The sequence below is a fragment of the Pithys albifrons genome, chromosome 8 (assembly GCF_047495875.1).
Source record: "Pithys albifrons albifrons isolate INPA30051 chromosome 8, PitAlb_v1, whole genome shotgun sequence".
Lineage (NCBI taxonomy): Eukaryota > Metazoa > Chordata > Aves > Passeriformes > Thamnophilidae > Pithys > Pithys albifrons.
In genome coordinates, this window is record NC_092465.1 from 7,154,858 (window position 1) to 7,178,600 (window position 23,743).

At 42.0% G+C, this 23,743-nt stretch overlaps 1 protein-coding gene across 3 annotated transcripts in view; it reads right to left on the reverse strand.

Annotated features, from left to right (window-relative positions):
* Positions 1-2,176: 2,176 nt before the first annotated feature.
* MGAT5 (alpha-1,6-mannosylglycoprotein 6-beta-N-acetylglucosaminyltransferase) overlaps positions 2,177-23,743 on the reverse strand; it is a 119,473-nt gene continuing 97,906 nt past the window's right edge. For all 3 annotated transcript variants that reach the window (XM_071562899.1, XM_071562900.1, XM_071562901.1), the window contains 5 exons: positions 18,791-18,937; positions 14,976-15,092; positions 14,117-14,191; positions 10,844-11,001; positions 2,177-9,440 (listed from right to left, as the gene is read on the reverse strand). In XM_071562899.1, coding sequence (XP_071419000.1) covers positions 9,242-9,440; positions 10,844-11,001; positions 14,117-14,191; positions 14,976-15,092; positions 18,791-18,937 — 696 coding nt within the window. In that variant the 3' untranslated portion in view covers positions 2,177-9,241. The remainder of the gene's footprint in view (positions 9,441-10,843; positions 11,002-14,116; positions 14,192-14,975; positions 15,093-18,790; positions 18,938-23,743) is intronic.

Sequence of the window (23,743 nt, forward strand, 5' to 3'; positions counted from 1 at the left end):
TCTCTGAGGTCCTGCAGGAGCAAAGATACCAGAGCCAAGGTCCCACAAGCAAAGCACGACACACAGTCAGACTGAACAGCTGGAGTCTGGTGCAAACAGGTTTTTTGGCAACAAAGATTTACTGCATGGATTTTCCTTAAATGCAACCTCCATAATGAGTAAAATAAAATGTGCAAGTCCTGAGCATAAACACAAATACAAGAGAGTGTGAGGCAGCAAACTGGGTGCTTCAGCCCTCCAGCACTTGCATACTGAGGGAGGTGTTTCGAGAGCAGCACAAAGTCCCAGCAAAACGTTTCCATCTGTGGACTCTTTACCAGCTGGAGTTTGACTAAACCCAGTCTAAGTGTGTGAGAGTTGAAGTATTCAGTATTTAAGCTTCCCTAAATGATCTTTCCAGTACAGCTGCGTGCTGTGTGTATTTTTTATTCCAAGTTCCAATTTTCATGGATTTTTTTTCCATTATGTGACTGCAACACAGCCCACATCTGACTCTAGTTGCTCACCATTTTACAGATGTCTCTTTAGAATGTCAAAGCTGAACAGTAATTAGGGGAATGAAACAGGAAGAAAAACATTTCCAAAAATAACCAGAACAAGAGACTGAATGAGCAGTGTCCTCCACTAACTCATTTTGACGGTAGGAAACATTTGGGAATTGTGGTATGTTGAATAGCAACACAGAAACAACAATATTTTCCCCCGATTTCGTCCAAGGTGAAGTATGCTGAGGAAATATCCATAAAAAGGGGCGGTTGGTGAATGATATTCACATACTTCACCTCACTGAAAGAGCCATAAAAGGCTCTTGCAGTAGCACCACACAGCAGAAAACCACCATCAGTAGCCACAATGCACTAAACTCCCTAATTCTGGCCAGTGAATAGACTGGACAACAGGATATCCAGACCCAAGTCAGAAACTTTCTCCCAGCCTGCAAGCATTTCAGTTTGACATTTTTATTTTTGCTATTGCTTACAAGTGTGTGTGTCATTAATTGGACAGGGACAATACAAAGGATCTCAAGCTGATGGTTCCTGACTTCTATACTCTTCTGATTCAGTTATGTGTGGCCACATTAAAAAAAAACCACAGCATAGAACAAACTTGAAAAAAGGTAATGCTGGAAATAAGTGAGCAGTTGCTTCTCTCCAGTATATATATTTTTTAAAGTCTATGGCAATTATGCTACAAATGAACATTTAAACAGATAAAGAGCTGGTCTTCATTTGTTTTTGTTTGTTTTTTTTTTTTTATTTTGGGATTTTTTTACTGTTCTTTTTCCTACTGCACACTGTTCCTGCATTAATTGTTCTATTACTCTTGGACACCTCCACCGAAACCTCTGCACATTCCCAGCAGCTGAGAACAGAGAGCCCCTCCCCAGCCTTGGCTCAGCCCAAGGCTGAGGAGGGCAGAAGAAGCCTGTCAGCACAACGGGTGCCACCCAAACACACCGACAGTTCCCTGGGAGAAGTTTCACCCTGTAGACATTTATGCTGTACATCTTTTTTGATGGATATATTTGCAACTGCCGAGGTGATTTCATGTGGCACCTACTGAGTGCACTGAATGCACACTCCAATCCTCCAAAATACACATTGGTACCACCTCTCAGATGATTTTGGCAGAGATTTTCCAGGGCAGCTCAGCAGCTGCTGGAACCTCAGCCCAGCCTGAGAGTGGTGCTGAAACAACGCAGGCGTGTGGGGCAAAGCTTCAGGCTTGATCCCCTGTTCCACATGCAAATGTTCCGAGTGCTCTGCATGTACAGTTGGATCTTGACTGCTGTACCACAGTGTAGCTTTACTCCCTAACTCAACGGTGTATTACACCAGTAAGTCTTGCAGGTCTGTGTGCCACTGTGCAATTCCACAGTCCTCCTGGTGTGCTGGAAATTTACAGGAAACCAGGAATTCCCAACTACTGCTGTGGCAAAACTGCCTTCCTTAAAGGAGGCTTGATGTAACCCATTATCCAGCTCAGGTTTAAAACAAAACAAAGCAACCAGATAATTACTCACCTGTTCTTAGAGATAAGATGTGGGTGGGAGCCCTGCAGAGGTGGAGCAGCAACAGAAATGCCCAGCTGCAGAGTCGGAAGAGAAGCCACACAAAGGCAATTGAGGATAAAAGCAGCTCATGGAGTTCCCATTTAAGCACAAAACAATCATAAATCCAAATCACACAAGAAAAAAGTTTATTGAAAAATAAATTCTCCCTAGATTTTTTCTACAACAGTGAAAACAAAGCATTTTTCTATGCCATTAAAGTACAGACATTTACTGTTCTAAAAAAAAAATTTAAAAAGAAATCCCATCCAATTGAACCCCAGTGACTTGGCAGTATCTGAACCACTGCGTTCTGTTCTGTTTGAATCCAACTGCTTGAACGTAATATAGTGGAACACAACCATTGAAATAAAACAAAGGAGCAGCCTGTTAGGGGAGAACTCAAACCAAACACCCCAGAGCACCAGCCTGACCCTGAAGTTCTCATGTACATTGAAAAACCCTCATTGACTCCAAATTATTTCTGCAAAAAGCAATATTTTACTTTCAGTGATTTCAATAGGTGTTTTTTTCTTTAAATGTACAGTGCTACAGGGCTTATTCAGGCTCTGACCCCCTTCACCCACAGAGAGGGAGACTCCTCCAGGGAGTGATGCAGAGCAGAACCCAAAGAGCTGCCCCAAATTGCCCTCTGGAGGATTTTCCCACAGCAATCAGCCCAACAAGCTCAGGGGGATCAACTTCCCCAAGCCCAAATTAGCTTTATAATTATTCACTTATATTTTTCTTTTGGCTCTCTTAGAATCTTCAGGGTAACTTTTCTCATAAAATTCACTCATTTTTCCTTTGGTACAAACTGCCATTTCCTCCTCCTCTGCTTCACTCCTTGCAAAAGCCAAATAAACCCATGACTCCTTAAAAATGGTTTTCACTGTCACTGTACTGCAACAGACCTGTTAATGAACATAACGAATTAGTTCTGGGTATAACCCTATTAAAATTAACTGCCCTCAGACAGCAATTTAACTTGATTTATCGTGTACCTATTTGATACTTCAAACTACTCTGCAGCTGCCGGAGTCAGAGCCCGGCCGCGGTGCCAAGTGCCTGGGTGGCTCCAGGAAATGCCAGGGCATTATTTACATGCTCTCCTTAAAGCCAAGGCTCCCGGGGGCTCCTACAGGACTCAGGCTCTGCTGTGTGCAGCAGCACTGACCCGGGGCTGGTATCTGCAGTGGCAGCACAGCTCAAACAGACCTGCTCTGTGCAGGCAGCAGCCACATGCTTTGGTGGCTGTGAAATGTGGGAAGCGCAGGTCCTCAAAGCTCCAGCCCTGTGAGCCCTGACAGGAGGTGACAAATTTGGGTCCCATGCACAGCCCACCTAAGTAAATGGCACCTGCACTGATTTTCCCAGCAGAGAGAAGGGGTTCACTCATTTAAATACAACTGATTTTTTAAAAGCAGTTTCAGTGTGTTGAAGGTGGGGTTACCACTGATTTTATCAAAACTTTGGGGATCTGGTTTTATTTACCCATTTAATGAACAGGTCACTTAGTGCTGTTGAGAGAGGTCTGCTGAAATAAAACATACCACTGTATGTTCATAATTACATGAATATGCAGACGATGACACCTATAAAAATGAGCGAGTCCCAATGTGCAAGGCACATCAGCAATGGTTGCACCTTTTTGCTTTTCCCTGGAAGAAAGAACATGAACGATGCCACACATCTGAGGCACTCTGGGGTTCAGCCTCTGGTATTTTGAACACATTTCTACAGTAAACATTTTACACTTGATACATGGAGTTGCTGTTTACACATTCCATTTAAATAGATAACTTGAAAATTCCAAACTAATTAAAAAAACTCCTATAGAACTGCTTATAAAGATGATGAGATTTAAGTCACTGCTCATAAAACAGTATGTTTTGATGTTACATTTACAGCAATATTACTAAAGCAAATCTCAATGAAATTGTATTTGTCCCTGGGCTTTTCAGCCTGAACGAAAACATACATCTGTCAGTGCATTATTCTCCTGGACTTTACAATGATCCCTAAAATGGTGGGACCAAAGGAGAGCTACAAATGCAAAGAGATCACGAGTCAAAAGTTGAAGGCATAGCAGCTGTAGGGCAAACATCACAAAGGAACAGCCATGCCAAATGTTAGCACCCCTGGAAAAAAGACTGTGAAATTAGAAACTGGTAACTCCTGGTCTCTAAAAATAAACAAACAACAAACAGGCCATTCCTCCAACTCCCAACTGTGGACTGAACAGAGATTTAATCAAGTTTTCAACGGATACTTTACTAATAAACTAAACCGATACTCTAATAATCAGTAACATCAACTTAATCAGAGCTGATATGCTGTGACAGTGAGCAACACTGGCTGCTGATATGTGTGTAATATACCCTGCAGGTGTTTGGTCTTTCTCATGTAAGATACAGTGCTTTATATTTATTAAAAAAGGAGGTTGTTTTTTGAATTTTAAGAAATGTAAATGGAGGAGTTGTGCTATCACTGAAGCAGTGGGAGTTGCAAAGTTAATTAGACTTGGATGAGATTGTATCCAGCCTGATTAATCCCATTCAATTTATTTTACTAGCAAAATCTGGTCCTGAAATGCACTATGAGCAAAAGACATACCTGAGAAAGAAATTTGGATTCTGGTTATGTGAAAAGTGCTACAAACTCATAAATCACCTTTGCAATTTAGATGCCTGAGATGGGAGGGCTTGTCTTTCATATCAAGGACAAACTGGGAATGTTGACTAAGATTTTGAAGGACAGGAGAACAACATGACTAAGTGAGGAGACATCGGCTCACAGCCTGATTGGGGCTGATGATACCAACAGAAACCTTCAACAAGTCTGAACCTCAGCAATCAGCAAGTTACAAAAGCTGGCACAAGTAGAAGCCACAGAGTTCTGGCTCTGGCTACAACCCCATTCCAACGGAAACCTGATCTGCAGCTATTTTGCAAAATACTGTCGCAGAAAAGTAGTAGCATTAAAGAGAAAATACATGTGCAATAAGCTGGATAGCCAGAGTTCCCTCCCCACCAAAAGCTCTAAATTCAGCTATGATTAAAGGCCTGTATTCTCTGGTAGCATCAGGAATCACCCTGTGCACTTCCACGTAGAGACATCTTTATCTGAAAAGCCAACACCTCACAGGCTTCAGTGTGGATTTTCAATTTTCCTGCCCATCACACCAGCTATGGCTGTTCCTGGAGGTTTTCTGTTGGCCATGTCTCCTTGGGGAATGTTAATGGCTTTCCTTTGCTCCCTGGTCATTGAACAGATATCCCGTACCAGCAGGTGCTCTCACGCCAAATCACAGACACTCAGTAAGTTGCATTCTGCTTGCAGAAGCAATGTTTTATAAGAATTATTACAGTATCTTTTATCAACTCTTAATAGTTTTAGAACAGATTTCTCCACTACTTAAAAACATTCAAAATTGACACTATTGAGTTGAAGATTCATCATCACTATTTAACTGGAATTAATGTTCCATTATACTTGTTCAGACAGTGTCCATATTCCAAACACACATCCAAACCCCAAAGAAAGTAAAAAAAAAGGCACATAAACATTAAATATTTGCAGAAACATAATCTGATATAAACAAGCAAACACACTGCTGCAACTATAACTTACAAAAAGAAACATAGAAACTAAGCAAAAAATGCAGAAAGCAACTCTATTTATACATGTGCAAATCAATTTGCATATATGAAATAAATGAGGTTTTTATTGGCATTTTTAAACAGTGTGTATTTACCAACTTTACCTTTCAAAGGCAAGCCGTTTATGTTAATTTTAATAAATATGTAAATGCTTCTCTCAAGTTTTCTAATCCCATAGGAACAAGATTTTTGAAAAAAACTAGGTCATATACAAAAATACAAAATTTTAAAACAAAGAATGTCTTGATATGAGAGATATGTGTAAAAGCTTGTCAAATGGTTTTGTATTCAACTTTCTGACATTTTTTTCTCATCAATCACAGATCAATATATTCAAATGCAGTCATGCAAAAACCTGGCTTCTGAGCAAAGGAAGCTGCAAGCTTTACTGTCAGACTGAAAACAGCAGCACAGTCCCACCTCTAATGTCCTTGGTTAAGAGTAAGAACTGGACTACACCTTTATTTGTAATTATGGGACCTGGACAGAAGGCTGCCCACTATCCTGAAATGTGGATATATATTATAGGTTTTGGAAGTAATTCAGACTTTTCAATAGTCCCACATGGATTTGCCTGAGTGCTTGTCTGCAGAAGGAGTCCCTTCTCTATCACTGCACGAAGGAACACGCTGCGTGATGGGAGTGCTCTATGGAGTTGAGTGAGCAATGGTGCCAAACTTTATGCACTTACAGTTCTTATTTGGTAGTCTTCCTTTTACAGAAATTTAGACTGAAGCTGTAGGTGTTGATTCTCTTTTCTGTAGGATTAATGACTGTCCTCTCTAGGTGTCAGTGGAAACAGGATCAGAGAGAACTGACTCTGAAGCCAGTGTGGATGTTCTGTCCCTGGCTGAAACGCACGTGGCGTCCGTGCTGCTGTTTCCTTTTTGCCAGAATGCAGCAATTCAGTCCAGCAGACTAGAAACAGTGCTACAGCATGGAAAAGCAGGGCTTAGAGCAAACTCTCCCTGCTGTGGTAAAGGCAAACTTAGCACTGAGCAAAGCACTAGGCCAGAAAACCTTATAATAACAAATCCCAAGCCCCTCCCACCTTGAAAGGTTTAGAGGCAAATCAAATGCAGTATGTCATGGGGGCCATAGAGCAGGGGGGGAACAAGCAAAGATGTATTTACAGCAAAGAATTCCACTGCAGCCAACCTAGCATGTTTGGCATTCTTCAAGGGCACACACACAGATTGCTGTTTCCAACATAATTCTGTGATATCTCAGTCCAAACTAAATTCCTGCCTGAACAACCTCAGGCTGAACTGGCAAAGGCAAGTCCTGCTGCTGCCTTTACTTTCAGCACCAGCTGGAAGTACAAACACTTTGATATGCAGGGTTTTCTAGTTGCACAAATATGCACAGGTATGCAGGGGATATTTTATATAAATACACAATTAATTGTGCCTGCTCAGACCCATTTCCAACCATCCTCCCCCAGCTTTGCCAGGGTGGTAAAACTATTGCAAACTTTTGCAATACACATTTGTGCTGACTGAAGCAAATGCTGAGCCATGGCAACAGGAAGGATTTTCATATTGGTTTGCATTTGTTTGCTTTTCATACAAAAAGTTTGCCTCCCATTAGAGAACCCAGCTGCTCTGTTTCTGGAAAATTACTGTGAAATACAGCAGATTTTCTCATCATCAAACCCAGATCCTGGTGCCCTGCTGTTCAACAGTTCCCACAGACCCTTTCTGGACACTCAACAATCTCGCAGGATGAGGCTCCTGTGTAGTCCAGAGGGATGTTATGGAGTGTTATGGGGCAACACTGTCAGGAGTGCTGAGGCAGGAAACCAGAGGCTTGAAAAGGCTCATTCACTGCTTTTAAATTGAAACTTTAAATGTATACTGTTCTGGAGAATTTATCCATGGTGAAATAGCATCTGCCTTGCTTGGTCTTTGGTAGGTCACTGCATTCATCAATATTCCCACACAGATAATGACTGCCACTTGCAAGAACGATCTGAACCAACCAGCTATATCCAAGAAAGGAAAATGTAAAATATCTGTGCTTTTCATGGTTATCTGGTAATGCTTGTTAATCTCTATGAAAAAATGTTTGTGTTGATTTGAGGTTTTTTTCCAGCATGGTGTCCAAATTGCAAACCTGCAGACACTGCAGATTTGATTCTTGCTAATCTTAGCACATAATTTCCTGACTACAAATGGTGCTGTCAAGCATGTCACCTTCTGCTGAAAATAACAAAAATCAGCTCTGTAAAAGAAAAGCAGTTTAGAAGAGTAACCTTGCTGCTCTAAAAAAAATGAAGTTCGATTTGAATTCTGAAGTCCTGAATTGGTTTTTTTCTAAATTTGTAATTGGTATGCTTGCTAAAAATATAAAAAAGAAACAAACAACCCCCTAAAACTAGAAAAACTATCAAGGAACCCATGAGACTGATCAATGCTTTCTTTTGCAGTTCTTTGTTTCCTCTCACTTATTCTTCAGAAAAAATTTCTCTTTAAAAACCTACCTAGTTATGAAGACATTTTACATTTCTACCATACAATAATTATAGTTAGCTTAGTTTAACCTTTCTATGTCATTCAGCAACACTTTAACTACTGGAAGCCATAGCAAACTGAGGCTCTAATGATAATATTGCTCCAATGATGCTGAATACTTTTTGCTTCACACAGTATTTCTAGTGGACAGACTACAACAGAAGCATGGGCAAATTCTGAGGATTACTCTCTAAATGGGACCAGTAAACTGTGATGAGTCCATTCCAAAAATGGCAGTATGTTTGTGTAGCTTTTCCACACTGAAGAATGCCACAACCTTGCAGTTGTCCAGTCACCAAGATGTGTCACAACTGCCTATTTGCTCATTCGTGACACTCAGTTGAGGCTGCTCTGATGCAGCAGCTGTGATGCAGACAATACCTTGTTGTATACAAAGATTTAATTAAAAAAAAAAAGAAAATCAAACAGAACTGGGCCTGAATAACCCAATATCAGGGTACAGAGCTCTCTTGTGATTCCAAGTTCTTGTGAAGTAAACCACTTTGTAGCCATTCAAGCTAAAGCTGTACCCAAACCAGTGCACCTAGAGTAAAATGTTAGTCCTCCCTCCCCAGCAACCCCTCTGTCCAGCACACTTTTTTCAATTTTCTACTGGAATGAAGTTGAGATCCTTTAGCTAATCATCATGGGGGATGTCCAACTCATTAAAAAAATAGAAAACACTTCACCCAAACAACAAAACCAGAAATTTGATGGGTCTGGAAATTCTCTACAAATTATTCTGTGCAGTCATCCTCAAATCACTGTCGAACATGAACTCATTTCTCTTTGCAAACAGGTGAAGGAATCTGAAGAGTTACACTGCAAACGTCCTTACAGGAAAAACAGATCAGTTTGCTGTTTCTTATGAATCCCTCCTCTCTTAGAAGATAATTCTGCCCAGCAATGATAGCTCTGCCTGCAGCGAAAAACCTGGACAAAAGTGCAGGAAGTGATAAGTAGCTCCTCTCCAAACTACTTACATTTGTCCCCAGCTCGAAGCAGCCCTGCTGCTGCTATAGGCAGTCTTTGCAAAGAGCAACCTGCCCCTTGATATAGTCTCTGCAGGGGCAGATCCTTCTGTGGGTGGGGTGGGAGCCAGCACAGCTGAACAGGAGCAGGTCACCTTGGAAAACACAGTGCTTCCTTCTGCCATCAAAAGAGGGGACCAGAATATCATTCGCAGACTCCGTGGTGAGACATTCGATGTTATGCCTGAAAAGCAAAGCAGATGATCAAAATCACACTGGAGTTTACAGGAGTTTGGTACAGTTTTTATCCTTCCTCACTCAAAATAAAACATATATCTTAAATCATGTACATTTACAATTGCAGCTTTTCAGAACATGACTTTCTTTTCTCCTGTGCAAGTCTCTCTGCAGAGGGCAGTGCAGCCTTTCCAGCTTTACTGTTTCCTAAAGATTAATCAAAGAAGTTAAAAAGGAAAAAGAAGCTTTTGACTGTTCCCCAAAGCCTAATATTTAAATACACCATGGAATTTTAGTATGACAAAGAATCTAAAATCAGGAGGTAATTCTCTCTGGCTTCAGCAGGGTTCTCTCCCAGGGAAGCCACGCAGTGCCAGGCAGCCCTGGGCACCTCGGGGCGGGTGAGCCAGCCTGGGAGGGGAGGAGTGAGTCATTAGGGATGCTGCTGGGATACAGTGGGAGCCAGGCAGAGCAGGGTCTGCCACTCCCAGGAACCAGGAGCACCAGCAAGCTGGAAAATGAAATGAAACGCTATTTTGTGACCACAAAGCTTGAGCACAAGGGCAGCAATTCCAGCAGAACCTTGTTTTTCACTTATTCTGGAAATATTGGTACCTTTCAGCATTTAACACATTTTTTTTCCCCACAGAACTATGATTTTGTCTAGACAGCTAGAAAAGAAGCCTGACCAGGTTTTTATATGAGCTGCTTCTGAACTCCACTGGAAATTACAACTTTTCAAACAAAACACAAAACCAAAAATCTTCTACTATTTAATTTAGCAAAAAGTGGGGATAGAAAACCTGGAAAGCAGGTTCCCTAGCAGCCATTTGTGGGAGTCTGGCTTTGAGGGCTTTGTTTTCATTCTAAAAGGAACACAGACATATTCCCAAAGAGACAGCACCTGAAAGCAACTTTGATTTCCTTAATGCATAGCTGGTGAGCTTTATACATCAGCACTAATAACTCTAATGTACAAGGGATTGTAATGTACCCTGGAAAAGTGATAAATTTTTGCAGAAACAGTCAGGGCTAATTCCCAATAGTGTTTCCATGGGGATGTTAGGTGTGACCAAAGGGAAAGCTCAAAAAATAATATCAAGACTTTAGAAGAGCTGTATTTAAAATCTCCGTGCACACACACAGAGGAGACAGGGGGGGAAAGGCAGATGTGAGGTTTGGGCCTGGGTGCTGCACTCCTGCAAACACACAGAGCATGGACAGTGCTCCTGGCACAGCAGTCACCGCTGCCACAGAGCACTGGCAGTGCCCTCCCAGCTGCTGCAGCCCAGCAGTGCCCCTCTGCCCACCCTCCCTTCTCACACAACTCATACACCACAACTCATTTGTGGCAGAAACCAGTGCAATGATAAGAGACCAAATAACACACCTGTGCTTTTAGGTACGTACCTAAGCAGAGCTTTGTCCTTGTTGAGATGCTGGAAGAAGGAGGGCTCACAGATGAGCTGGCTTTCCTGACAAACTTGTTTACAGGATTTTCCAGGTTCAGCAATTTTTACTTGAAGGGCACTTAATGGGGGCCACATCACCTGCCCATGACAGAAATCCTGCAGTGACAGAGCAGATTTTATTATGATGTATTCAGTCCCTTGACAGCAATTTCCCCCATTAGCAAAATAAGTGGTTATCACCCAAACAATCATTTTGCAGCTCATTTCAGTTGTATTAAAACCAATAATTTAAACACACTTAAAAAGAATATTTAAACTTTAGCAGGAGGAAATTATCACGTTTGATTGCTGGTAGTATCATTCCTCCCAAAGAAGCTTCTTTCCTACCCTTACCTTTTTAAATTTATCATAAGCAGGTCTAGCTAGTCCCTTCCCTTCCACACACCCAACATATTTTGGCTTTTTCTCAGACACTCCTCTCTCACTAACTCAGTGCAGGCAGAACTGCTTTCATAACAGCACAAATATCAGGAGGAAGTTCTGGTGGGAGAAGAATTCCAGAGGCCAGTTGCCCTGTACGTGAGGAATGTCTCAAGTGGCCCATGGGAAGAGCCATGTGGGAAGGATCTCGGCACTCAGTGCTATGGAGTGAGCTGAGCTCATAAAAACCTGAAGATTTCTATAAAGCAACAAGGATTCAAGGAGCTTGTTTGCTCTTTGTGGTTGAACTGCTGATAGAAAAGGTCTTCTCCCAACACTGAAACCCCCTGGCTGTCACTAATGGCTGCAGTCAGGAGTCACCACAGTGAAGGCAGGGAAGGAGCCACATCTGACCATACCTGCTCACAAAAGATGTTCAAAGACAAACTCTGAACATTTAAAATGAGGAAAAGCAAAGAAAATTTTAATCACTGGTTTTATATGATGTTCCATGAAACCCACACTGTAATTTAATATTTGGTAACTCTCATCACAAGGTGATCAAACAATTTGGGTCTGGGCCATCAAGTTTTGCTTCCTCTGGACAACACCAAAACTTGTATGAACAGGTCCCTCACTGTGTTCCAAAGCCCCCAAATCATTTATCAGTTTGCAATATCAGTTTAATGATTTTCAAATTTCATTTGGATTTCCTCTTCTGAAAGAGGAAGTTTTCTCACTTCGAGGTTTAACCATACATTTAATATTACCCAATCATGAAACAAAGAATATCCTGAATTGGAAGGGACCCATGAATTTCAAGGTGAGACAGGCCTAGTCCCGCTATCACAGGAGGTGTCCTCCTTCTGTCTTTTCTGGCTCTGGGATGAATGTCCTCACTCCCTTTGCCAAGTTCTGGTGCTCAGCTGACCCTCTGCAGAGCCAAGTCAGTTTTCTAACCTAGTAGAACCCTGCCAAAAACATGTTCTGCTGGGTTACCAAGCACTCTTCATGACCACATCTTTCACAGTCAACATGTCCGTTCCACCAGCCCAGCCTGCCCCATCCAACAGCTCCCAGATTTGCAGCTGGGAATCCCTGCTGCTCTGGCTGCAGTTGCCTGGCTGCTCCTTTGATGGCAGTGCCAAAATTTAAGCAGTCCTACCCTTTGGTTCCCAGCCTGTGCTGCTGCTTTGCAGAGCAGACACATCTGTCTGTGCAGCCACAGAGCAAACAGGATCAAGGGCTGGATGTAGCAAATGGCCTGGATGCATCTTCCAGCCAAGCTGGGCCACTGGCAGGGGTGGTGCCCTGGCAGGAAGGAGCAGCTTGGAGTGAAAGCTGGTTTAATCCAGCTGAAGGTGGCACTGCTAATTGTGAAACCACAGCTCACAGTGGTTCTCTTACCTCAGACCATAAAGACCTTCAGCCCAGCTGTTGGATCTGGGGCATTCACTAAACCTTTCTTGTGAACACCGTCCTCCCTCCTGACCCTGAGCCAAGGCCCTAGACGGGGATCTCCAGACATGCCCTTTAAATCCTGCAGTTCCACTGTCCCACAGAGTGACTTGTGGGTGAGTGGACCTGGTCCCATCCTCTTCCCACTCAAAGCTCCTCTGAAGGCCACACTGTTGTGGCCAATGCTTCCCACAGCCTCTGAACCAGAGCAGCTCAGGCCATCTTTGTTCCTGTTTCAAAAGCTTGTGCTGATTTCTCTGTCCTTCCTGCCTCCCACCACAAACTCATCAAAGGAAGGTCTCAGCTTTTATTTTTGCTTCATCTGACACATTAATCAGGTGCAGTGCTAAGCACATGCAGCCAGTAATGATGTTTGAGCATCCTGGGGGCTGTGAAACACCACCAGTTTTTGACAATTAGTCAAAGCAACGATCGAAATTGCAATGCTGTGTTGATTTCTGAGAAGCACAAGGCAGGGCTTGGCCCCTGGGGGAGGGTCAGAGGGGAGAGACAGGTTTCCCCCAGAGGTGCTACCTCTAGATTGTCTCTTTTTCTCCCTTACACTGAGCTCCATTTTATTGACAAAACCTCTCAGTTATAGCTAACTTGGGTAGAGGAACCAAAAGCTGCAGAGATACTTTTACAGGTTATGTCATCAATACAACAGCAAAAAGTTTAAAGTGTTTATTGGTAGCAAACGAAATAGCTGTGCTATGTTAACTGTACTTCTGAGCTAGAACTGAGTTATTCTTTAGGACTTCCTTTAATACCACACACTTTCAGAAATACAGGTACAGAGAAGCATGTCCAGTGCTTTTGAAAGAAATCCTGGCAAGTAAATGGCATATCAGAGATAAAGGTTATCCCTATCTCTCTTCTGCAGCAGCCAGAACAAAAGGCAGAGCTGGCTGCTGCAACAGAGCTGGCTTGGGCAGAAGTCCAAGCAAATATACAGTTTCTATAAACCAGGATCCCATGTAAATCTCTGCAGTTAATTACTCAACTCAACATGTTCAGCTGCTCTCAGCCAGCAGAAATGCACAGGGACCAAAAGGTCTTTAAGGAACTGGTTTCCAAACCATTTAAAGCCTTATCGATTGAAACTAAATACTTGAAAAATGTGCCCAGAGGCTGCAGCCCAACTGCAGTTCTACCAAAGAGTATCTGTGTTTGTGTGATCCTTCATGATCCAGAGCTTTTTTGTGTGTACATAGTTAAAGCAGTCACACATACACTGAAAAATTACTTTGCCTTTCTGCTTTCATATAACACCAAGGTCTGCACAACTATTATTTCTACTTGGACCGCAACAACACTGAGAAGCTTTAACATGGAGAGGGTCCTTCACTTCCAACATAAACCAAGATTGTCATCCCACAATTAAAATTCATACCTGTCTTTCAATAAAAGCATTCATCCTCTGAAGCATTCCCTCACAGGTAAATTCATAGGGCAAATAAGGGTCAATCTGTGGAAACAGGTTGTGTTAAGGTTAGAGGGGTTTTTTGTTTCAATCAACTTTGTGTGTTCTAAATACTCTATTACAGCTCAAGTGACAACAATAAATACAAATAAATTGATTAAAAACTCAGAATTTTACTAAACCACCAGCAGTTTAAGCTGTTTTTTGCTCCTTTTTAAAGGCAATAAAGTTGCTCCGTGAGTAACTTTAAGGAAACTCAAGGTGTATTGCAAAGGGGCAGATGTAAAGCCTGCCTGAGACCCTGTGGGATTCCAGAGCTCCATTTTAACCAAGTTTCGGTTCTGAAGCTGAAGTGACAAAAAAGAATGTGATACCTTTGAAAATTACTTCAAACTTTTTTCTTCCCCCCTTGAAGTGCCCTCATTACCATTCCCCACCTTAAGTGCACAAGCACTTCCCTGGTGGTCACGTCAGGGCTACAAAATCAGCCAACAGAGTTGAGCAGTATTTGAAGAGTCTGCAGTACTCTAAGGATCAACAACAAAACTTCCTCACTGAATGTACAGAAAATACAGATGGCTGTAGAATTCATATATGAAATTCACATTTCTATACAAATTCCCCCATGCTAATTTTTTTCCAAGGAAAAACTTGACATATCCACTACTAAAACATGATAATTTGGAAAATCTAAACACATAGGAACCATTTTTTTCTCCAATATCCTCCCAAAGTGCAGCAGTAACCAGACTAACATTAGGGAGCACTCTACATGCAGTACACGCTCCAGCCTCAAGTGCTGATGGCAAATTGAAGATACATTTCTCACCTTTTGATTCAAAATTAATTTCACAGCCTTCTCAACTTCAGAAAGATCGTTGATGTCTACAGTCCAGACATGGGGCTTCCCAATGTAAACTTCAGCATAGGGATGCTGAGATGTCAGCTGAAAGGAAGGAATGGTAGTGTTAAAAATTCATGTGTCAAGATACCCTTCCCTCTCACTCTCCTAATCAGATTTCTTGGATGAAATGCACTGGGATAATGCAAGAATTCAGACAGAATCTAAGTCAGCACCATTCCTTCTGAGTTATCTTTCAGATTTTCTCTTTAGAGAGTGAATTTAATTGAAAAATTGGAAATCAGATACCACAGACCACAAGTGACATGTGTGCAACCTCCAGTTTGTGGCTTTGATCCTCACAATGACCCACATCACACAAGACTTGATGTTTACTGAAATCACACCACAGCTCACTCACAGAGCCACCCTCCTTTCTCACAGCCCATCACTGCCACCACTGCTGGCCAGACCTGCACCACTGGCTCCCAGAGATGCCACCCTCACCCTGGCTGTCCTTCAAACTTCAAACATTTCCAAAGTTCTGTGAGTAACAGAGAATAAAGAATAATTTCTATCACATAGAATGAATTCTGACTCTTGCTGCCGATAATACAACAGTAATTTGACCTCAGGAAAGGTGTTAACAGATACTTTCTCACCACTTTGTCAGAAAACAAATTCAGTGAGCACCCAAGAAGGTAACCAGGAAAATCTGTATCAGAGTTGCTTTCAGAACTTGCAGGACAGCACTCTAGGTAATTTTTGTGCCAGGTTGCCCAGGAGTGAGAGGAACATGCAAATGAACACATTGAAAGGGAGCACACAGAAGAGGGGAGTGGTTCACACCAGCCTCAGAAGCCAGCTGCTTTTTAAATAAATGCCAAAAACCCTCTCATGGGATAGATTATTTATAGACAATGTTTATACAGCTGCTTCTTTATGATATAAGGACAAATACAAACTGCAGAAAGCCTGAAGGAGGAAACGGCGTCTGTCGGGCAGGACCCCCTCCTGCACCAGGCATAGGCTCTCCTTCATCTCCTTCTCAAGCAAATGCAGGAAACTATTGCATTCACTATAAAAATTACTTTAAACCCCCTTTTTAAAAGAAAAACCTTTGCCAATTGCACTTTGCTTGTGGCTGAGAGAAGCCAGTCCTCCAATGAGCCATGGGCCAGGCTGCAGAAAGCTGTGCTGCTCCTGCACACACAGCCCACGGCGCCTGCTCTGCGCTCCCAGCAGCACAGCCACATCCCTCCCAAACACCCAGTGCTTCCTCAGGACTGACACATTCTAACCTTTTCTTTCACTAGTATTTCTACTGCCACTAGAACTGTATGTACTTCAAAATTTGGGTTTGCAAGGCTGAGTTCCCAGGGCACCAATGTCTGGAGTTCATAGGCAGAAGGGACATTCCTATTGCTTTCAGTAACAACAAAGAACTTCCTACTGCTCCTTCAAAAATATGAATATAACCCAGTGTTTTAAATTCCACAAAGCTTTAGGAATTATTCTTTAGACTACTCTTTCTCTACCATCTCAGATAGACAGATGGCAACATTAAAGCCAGATCTGATCTGGAGATGAACAACTAAACTTCTCAGACTTGTACTTGGTGTAAGTATTGAGAAATTAGTAACATACTTCTATTGCACCAGTTATTTGTACCTATACTATTAAAAGCATTAAGACTATTTATTTCCTAATACTGAAATACTTTAGTTAGCTGAGGCTTAATGTTTTAGATATTCAGGAGATGCTCTCCCTGTATATAATTAAAATATATCAGAATTCCAATAAATAGAATTAATTTCTAATTTCAGGTTTGGCTTTTTTCCTTTGTAAAGGGAGCAAATGAGAGAAGCCACACCCACCAAGCACACATTTCAACTACATTTAGCATACAGTGTTTTTTCCTTTGGAAAGGAGGTGGGCTGGGATGGAGAAGAAATATTGGTACAAATCAAGATGCTTAAGGATGATTTTTTTCTTCTTTTTCTTTCCTGTCTCTCTCCCCCAGCAAAATCCTGTCCCAAGATAAAATAACTGCTGATCTAAAAATAAAATTATAATTTCCATGTTTTGTACAGTTTACAGGTTCCTATCTTGGGGATAGAGGGGACTCCATCCTGCCCAAAATTCTATCTAGAATAACAGAGAAATAGTAACTTGCAAAGGTTACTTTACAGAAACACTAAACACAGACTTTATCTTCAAATTTGTGTATGGATAACCATGTCACAGAACTACACAAGCTCTTCTTGTTCTCCTTTAACACTTGCAAATGCTTGAGCGAAGTATTTACAGGCTTTCTTAATCCCAGAGAACCAGCACTTGGATTACTGGCAATTGGATCTAAATGCAGCTGTGAAAAACAGTTAGAGAAAAGGATTCTCAGGATAGGTCACAGGGCATGTGAACACAGCTCTGTATGGATATACATTCTGTTACTTTGGACTAGAGCAGTCAATGGGGATTATTTGCTGTGCAGGTCAGGTGCACAGCATTTCTCTTAGTGCTGACACAGCCCACTGGGATTTACCATGGCATTCCAAGCACTGCAAGTCCCACTAAGGACTTAGATGGGTGCAGATTATTTACTGAGCCTGACCAATTATAGTGTCTGGGGACAGAACAACTGGAAAAAAGACAAGCAGTCGAGGAAGCCACAGAAGAAAAGCTTTGAAAGGTGCCAAGCCCAATGAGAAAGTTAAAGAGGCTTTTGTTCCCTTATTGCTGTCTCCTTTATTAGCAACACAAACCACGAGAAGGGGCAAGTTTCAGCTTGTACAGGACATAAGTTCAGTGTATAGCAAGCTGAAAGGCAATTACAGTCCTGGATCCTAAAATCATAAGGAATTTATGTTACTGGTTTAAAATGGGAAACTGTCTTTTGCTTATCACCCAGCTGGTGCTGATCTGCATGCAATTTATATGGCCCAAGTGTAACCTGAACTGGGAAATGAGGCTGTGCAAGGCTCTCATCACCTACATATTCCCTGAGAGTTTCCCTTCAGGAAAAGATGTAAAAGCAACATGTACACACACCTATGGACAAGCCAAGCCATGGGCACAGCCAAAGTGCCAATGTCACAAAAGGCTACGTGACTGCTCAATGCTTGCAAGTGGTATAGGCTGACTTTTGCCTACACTGAAGAAGAAAAATATTCCAAAGTCAGGGCCAGGATGAGGGGTGAGTTTACTTAGCCTCATTTTTCTCTTCCTGGAGTCTAAACACACTGCCTGCTTTGAAAGCTCAAAGTTTGGTTTTCCTGTTCTCTCCCAGAGTCAGTTTTCCCAAAGTCTTCAGTGTTTAACCACAAACACGGTGGGCTGTGACCATTAATGCCTTCGCTCAACAGTGCCTTGGACAGGTCTTTCTGGAGAAAAAAAAATCCCAAAACACAGACAACTACCCACAAATGCCAATTGCATAATTTATTTCAACTCCTATTTGCTTCCTGCACTGCAATGTCTGTTTCTTCAACAAAATAAAGCCACTTTCAAAGGACACATCGTGATCTGTTCCCAGATTTTCAAGTGAAACTCCAGTTCTATCAAAAAGAAATAGCAAAATGTACATACAGGCAAATCTAAAGCTTAACAGTATGTTAACAAACCCATTTTGATGATCCCATAAAAATAAGGACTCAGAATCCCATCGATGGCTAAACTAAAAAGCAGTTGCACACCATTGGCAATAAACTGTGAGCATTTATGCCATTTTTCCTACACTGTGTTACTAAAAAGAAATCCCCAATCACTTTCAGTGAAGAAATGAGCAGGATTGATGAACTTACCTCTCGGAGTGTAGGTTTGCCTTTGAAAAAATCTGTGTTTTTGCTACTTTTCGGTGGGTTAAATCTTAAATTTAGAAAAGCACATCCATTAGCAATGGCCTCTAAGGGAGCTGGCCCTTCATATGGGAATCCAAGGCCAACAAACAGCTGAAAAACAGGAGACAAGGGCTGTTATAACTTTTGTTTTACACAAACAGAAGGCTGAGTGCTGGTTTAAAACAAACAACAACCCCTTCTGAATGTAGCAGCCTAAAAAAAAGATAACGTTAAGAAGAAATGGGGATAAATTGAACAGCTCACCCACTCCCACCCAAGCAGGAATGGAATGTCCTGTAAAACACATGTGACAATAATGAGCTGAGGTGGTTTTTCACGGAGCTGAGGCAACAACAGACCCTTTCACTTCGTTGTTTTTTTGGAAAGAACCAAAGTTGGTGGTTTGAGTGGGGCTGGAATGAAAGTGCTGGTGCTTTCCTACAGGTTCAGGTTCCAATGCAGCAGCCTCATGGAACAGCTACACTGGTGCTTTCCCCCTCTCCCAAATCGGCCAACCTGCTGCGTTTGCCAACAGGAACTTGCTTCTGGCACACTAATTAAGGCTCCTAATTAAAACGGTAGGTGGCAGCAAACTTCAGCTCACGACACTGCCAAGGCAGCAGAGCCTGCAGAGGCTTCAGGGGGTTCAAACACCTCCGAGGAAAACGGGAGGAAAATGCATCCCAAAGTTTTTCCTACATCACCTGAGCTTGCAGGGGCTCTACAAAAGGCACTGCTCTTCTCCAATGAAAAGACATCAGACGTTTTTTTAGAGTTGCCTGAAAAAAACCGACTGAATTAAATATAGCATTCTTCATCTGAATGTCCATATATAATGGGAGAAATACAAGCTCTGGTTGGTAACAGCTGTTTCTCAGCACTGCTCCAAAACATAATGTATCTGTAGAGAGAGTTACTGCTTTGGACAAGAAAATAAAGCACAACCTTCCTAACTATTAGGATCATGTATTCAGGATGCATGTATTGAAAGAGGCCAAAATATACTATTCTGCATTAAATCTTCTGCAACATGGAAATGAATCCTGATAACAGAACATTCGCAGCTGGAGGCTCTTCCCAGGAGCTGGTGCATAAACCTGTAGTGAGTCTTGTGCACAGGCATTGCAGCATCAATCCTCTCCAATCCATGGCAACAACAGTATAAATTCAGAGTTGGCTCATTTAAAAAAACGCAAGTTAACACTTCTCAGCATACAATTTTCACTGCATGAAGCTGAATATTGTTATTTCAGTTTTCATTATTCAGGTTTAAAAAGTTGCCTACTTGCAAAAAGTTTCTCAGCTATCTCACAGATTTGAATCTTACAGAAACTCTCCAGTGGCTGATAAGACAAAGATCTGCAACACTATGGCCATTAAAGACGGATTATCTAAATTCAGGTTTTATATATGGCATAAGATATGGCCTGTCAGAAAAAAATCATACTAAATACCTCAAAAGAGGCTGAATTTACAGAAAAGTATCTCTTAAAAGTAATGAATTACAGATATGAAACCATTTCACGCAATCTGCACATTAAATATTATTTATTTAAACTACTCCTTAGTTCAGGCAGAAAACCAGCTGCGAACCAGCAATTAAACCCATCTGAAGTATCAGTTCTCCTCTGATCCTGTGTTTGTCTGTTATGTAGGGAATGCTGGGTTGTTTGCTTAGTTTTGCACTTTTTTAATAAACTGCTGCTGTGCACTGCTGAGTTCTGTGTCTGACTGGTCCATTTATTTAGGAGGAAGCTCCATGGGGAAAGAAACATGGGTTTCTGTTTCTGTTTTGACAGCACAGAGCACACTGTCATCACTTAATCTATAATAAATAGCTTACCACCTGTTTCACATCCATTTTCCAGCCTTACCTCCAAGCAGCACTGCACCTTGGAGGGAAGGAAAGTGCCTGATCCCCAGCAGGGTGTGTGTGCTGGCCCGAGGGCACAGCCTGGCTCCAGCTCCCTGTACCTCCCCAGCTCCTGCTTTCAGCCCTCCACAGTCTTCTATCCCTTTCCACACACATCACCAACAGCTCAGCTGAAATTCCCAAACTGAATCTAGACCCTGCTCCTGAAAATTTTCTTTTATAAAGTGGAAGGTGTCCTTGCCCATGGCAGGGGGTTTGGAACCAGATGATCTTTAAGGTCCCTTTCAACCCAAACCGTTGTCTCTCTCTCTGATTTGTGTTCCTTGATTAGGGAGCCAGTGCTTTTGTATGGTATAAAGAGCAAAACTGAGAAATATCTTCAATGCCTTCATGAGAGTTTGGTTCATTCTGATTAAAAGAGCAGGTATTGGAGAACACAGTCCATTTTTGGAACTCACAGTGCTCTTATTTGCTGATCACTTGAATTACATGCACCTTGTTATTTCCAGAAAGGCCAAAGCAATCTGTCAAGGTACTTCCTAAGAGATTGCAACAAACCCTGCAAGTCACTAATTGAAAAGGAAGTAAAGAAGGAAAAAAGTAGAAATAAGAGCCAACAGTTTTCAGGTACCAGTGAAGAAACCATCCATCAGCTGAGGCTGTGAGAAGGACAAGGCTCTGTCCCAAAAAGGGTAAAGATTTAGAACAGACTGTTTTCCCACTATTTTGTGATATAAATCACACTGCTGCCTCCACCATGGTATGGCTTTTAGGATGCTTTCTTACCAACACTGTGCCTGGTAACCCATTCCAACATGGAGAGGCACCTGCACCCTATGGCTGAAGATTTATCTTGCAGAACTCCAACTGTGAGTGACCACATGGCTGACATCACAGTGGGTACACGTGAGTAAAACCATTAGCCCTGACCTTTGTCAGCTGCGGCAGAATTGCTACACTGAGCAGAATTCCTTTATGCTTTACTGCTTGATTAGTGCTTGAAACCACTTCATGTTCTGTATGTGAGAGTTTTTCTCACCCTTCAAATGTTTCTTAAAGCAAGAGCCATTATTTTTCCCCCAGTGCTCCAGGTGGGCACTGGCACAGGCAGCTCTGTAGGCTGATGCCCCCTGCAATGTGAGCATTGCCAGGAGGAGGTTACAGTGGAAAGTGTATCTAAAAGGGGTAACAGCAAATAAATGCAGATGTAAAATCCTCATGCTAACAGCAGTGCGGGTTCTTTTTAAAACCAGTCCTTTTCAGTAAGGTCTGTTACACCCAAATGTGCCTGTGCCTGTGGGTCTGCAGGAATCAAAGGAGGGGATTTGTACCTGCAATCTCACTGGCCAAGTTGAGCAATGCAGGTGTTGAAACCCTTAAGCAGGAATACTTTGGTTTTCATAAGGAAGGCTCTTCAGTAGCCTTTTCTGCCTTTGCAAGGAACTGAACCTCTCATTTGGAATGGCAGAGTTTGGAGTTGGCCACCCAGCCCCAGAGCAGCTAGGACACCACTGTTTCCTGGTTACAGTGCAGGAAGTCCTCTCACAGTGCAGGAGTTACATGGAGACTTCTCTGACACAACAAGTGACTCACAACCACTGCTGGGTAAAAACAGGGATTTTTTTGGCAACCACTGACTTTCAGTTGATACTAAGCAATTTTTGGAGTTTACAGCACCATATCAGACTATTATTAAAAAGAGTAAGCAAGCAAACAGTCTTTCTAAATTATAGCCAGAAGTATAAAATAAGAAGGGAATGCTTTACTTCACTGACTGTAATTATGATTAGCTGAATATTTAAGAGAAAAAATTTCATATTCCAGAGACTAAATGCTATAGTTCCATGAACAGGAGTGTTTATCTTCTTCTTTCCCTTTTCTGACATTACTACACTTTATCTAATTTATTCTGTCAGGTTGGTAGGTTTATCACCACTTTTATATGCCTCCTTACTTGACTTATATATTATCTTCTGAGCTACAGAAAGAGGAATATAGCAAAGGTTAACTATCTTGCTGTATTTTTCTCATGAATATAAAGTACTTTCTGGAAAAGTCAATTCTTTTGTGATTGAAACAACTTGAGAATAGAATTGCTAGTTAAATGTCCTTTCAGCTGATTTCATGAAGTGTGTGGAAGTAAAACTACATATTCCTTCATTAAAGGAAATAAGAAAAAAAAGGTTGTTTTCCTGTTTCTGTCTAAGCAGGGTGTTGCTCCTACTTTTATTAATTACCATTCAGAAATTGCAAACCCCACTTAGTAAAAGAATTTGAACTCCTCAAAAGCTTACAGTGACTCGAAGTAAAAAGTTGCCTCTGAAACTTTCTTGAAAGGAGAAATATTTCTCAAGAATTCAATACTGGTTCTTCCAAGGGAGTCTGGTCCAAGTCCTCCAGCTGCCCACTTGGCAGGGAGCCATGGGAGTTGGCAGGAAGGCTGCCAGCTCGCCTACCCTATTTTCCTCCGCCGTGATGAATGGCTTTACATCTTCTCATTAGAAACTGCAGCCATGTCTCGTTTTTGTCATGCACTACACAGCTGAAGGAGCCGTGGGGAGGCTCCAACAGCCCCCTCCTGCCTGGAAAACTCACTCCTCCTGAAATGTGCTGCTTTCTAACCCCCAGCAGAACGCAATGGCAGCTGCTTCCCAGAATAGCTGTGTCCTACACCAGCTACTGCAGACACCAAACACAGTCTGGGAATGCAAAAGTCTGATTAAGAATCACAGGACTGAGCCATCACCTATTGGTATTTTGCTGTCTAAGGACAAAATGCAACATAAACTGACACTTCTGAGACCACTGAACTGTGTAATTTGTTAAATTATTATTTAGCTCTCACTTTGTGAAAATCAGGACATTTGTCAGCTGACCTAACAAAAAGTTGCTAACAGTGTTGACATCACAAGCAATGACAGACAATTCTTGCCCTTGGTCTCAAAACATCTGAAATCTTCTGGAAAGCTGAAGACAAAGGATGCTGCTTGGAGACAGCAGCAGCAGCCCTCGATGGTCCAGGCCAGCATTGTACCCACAGCCTG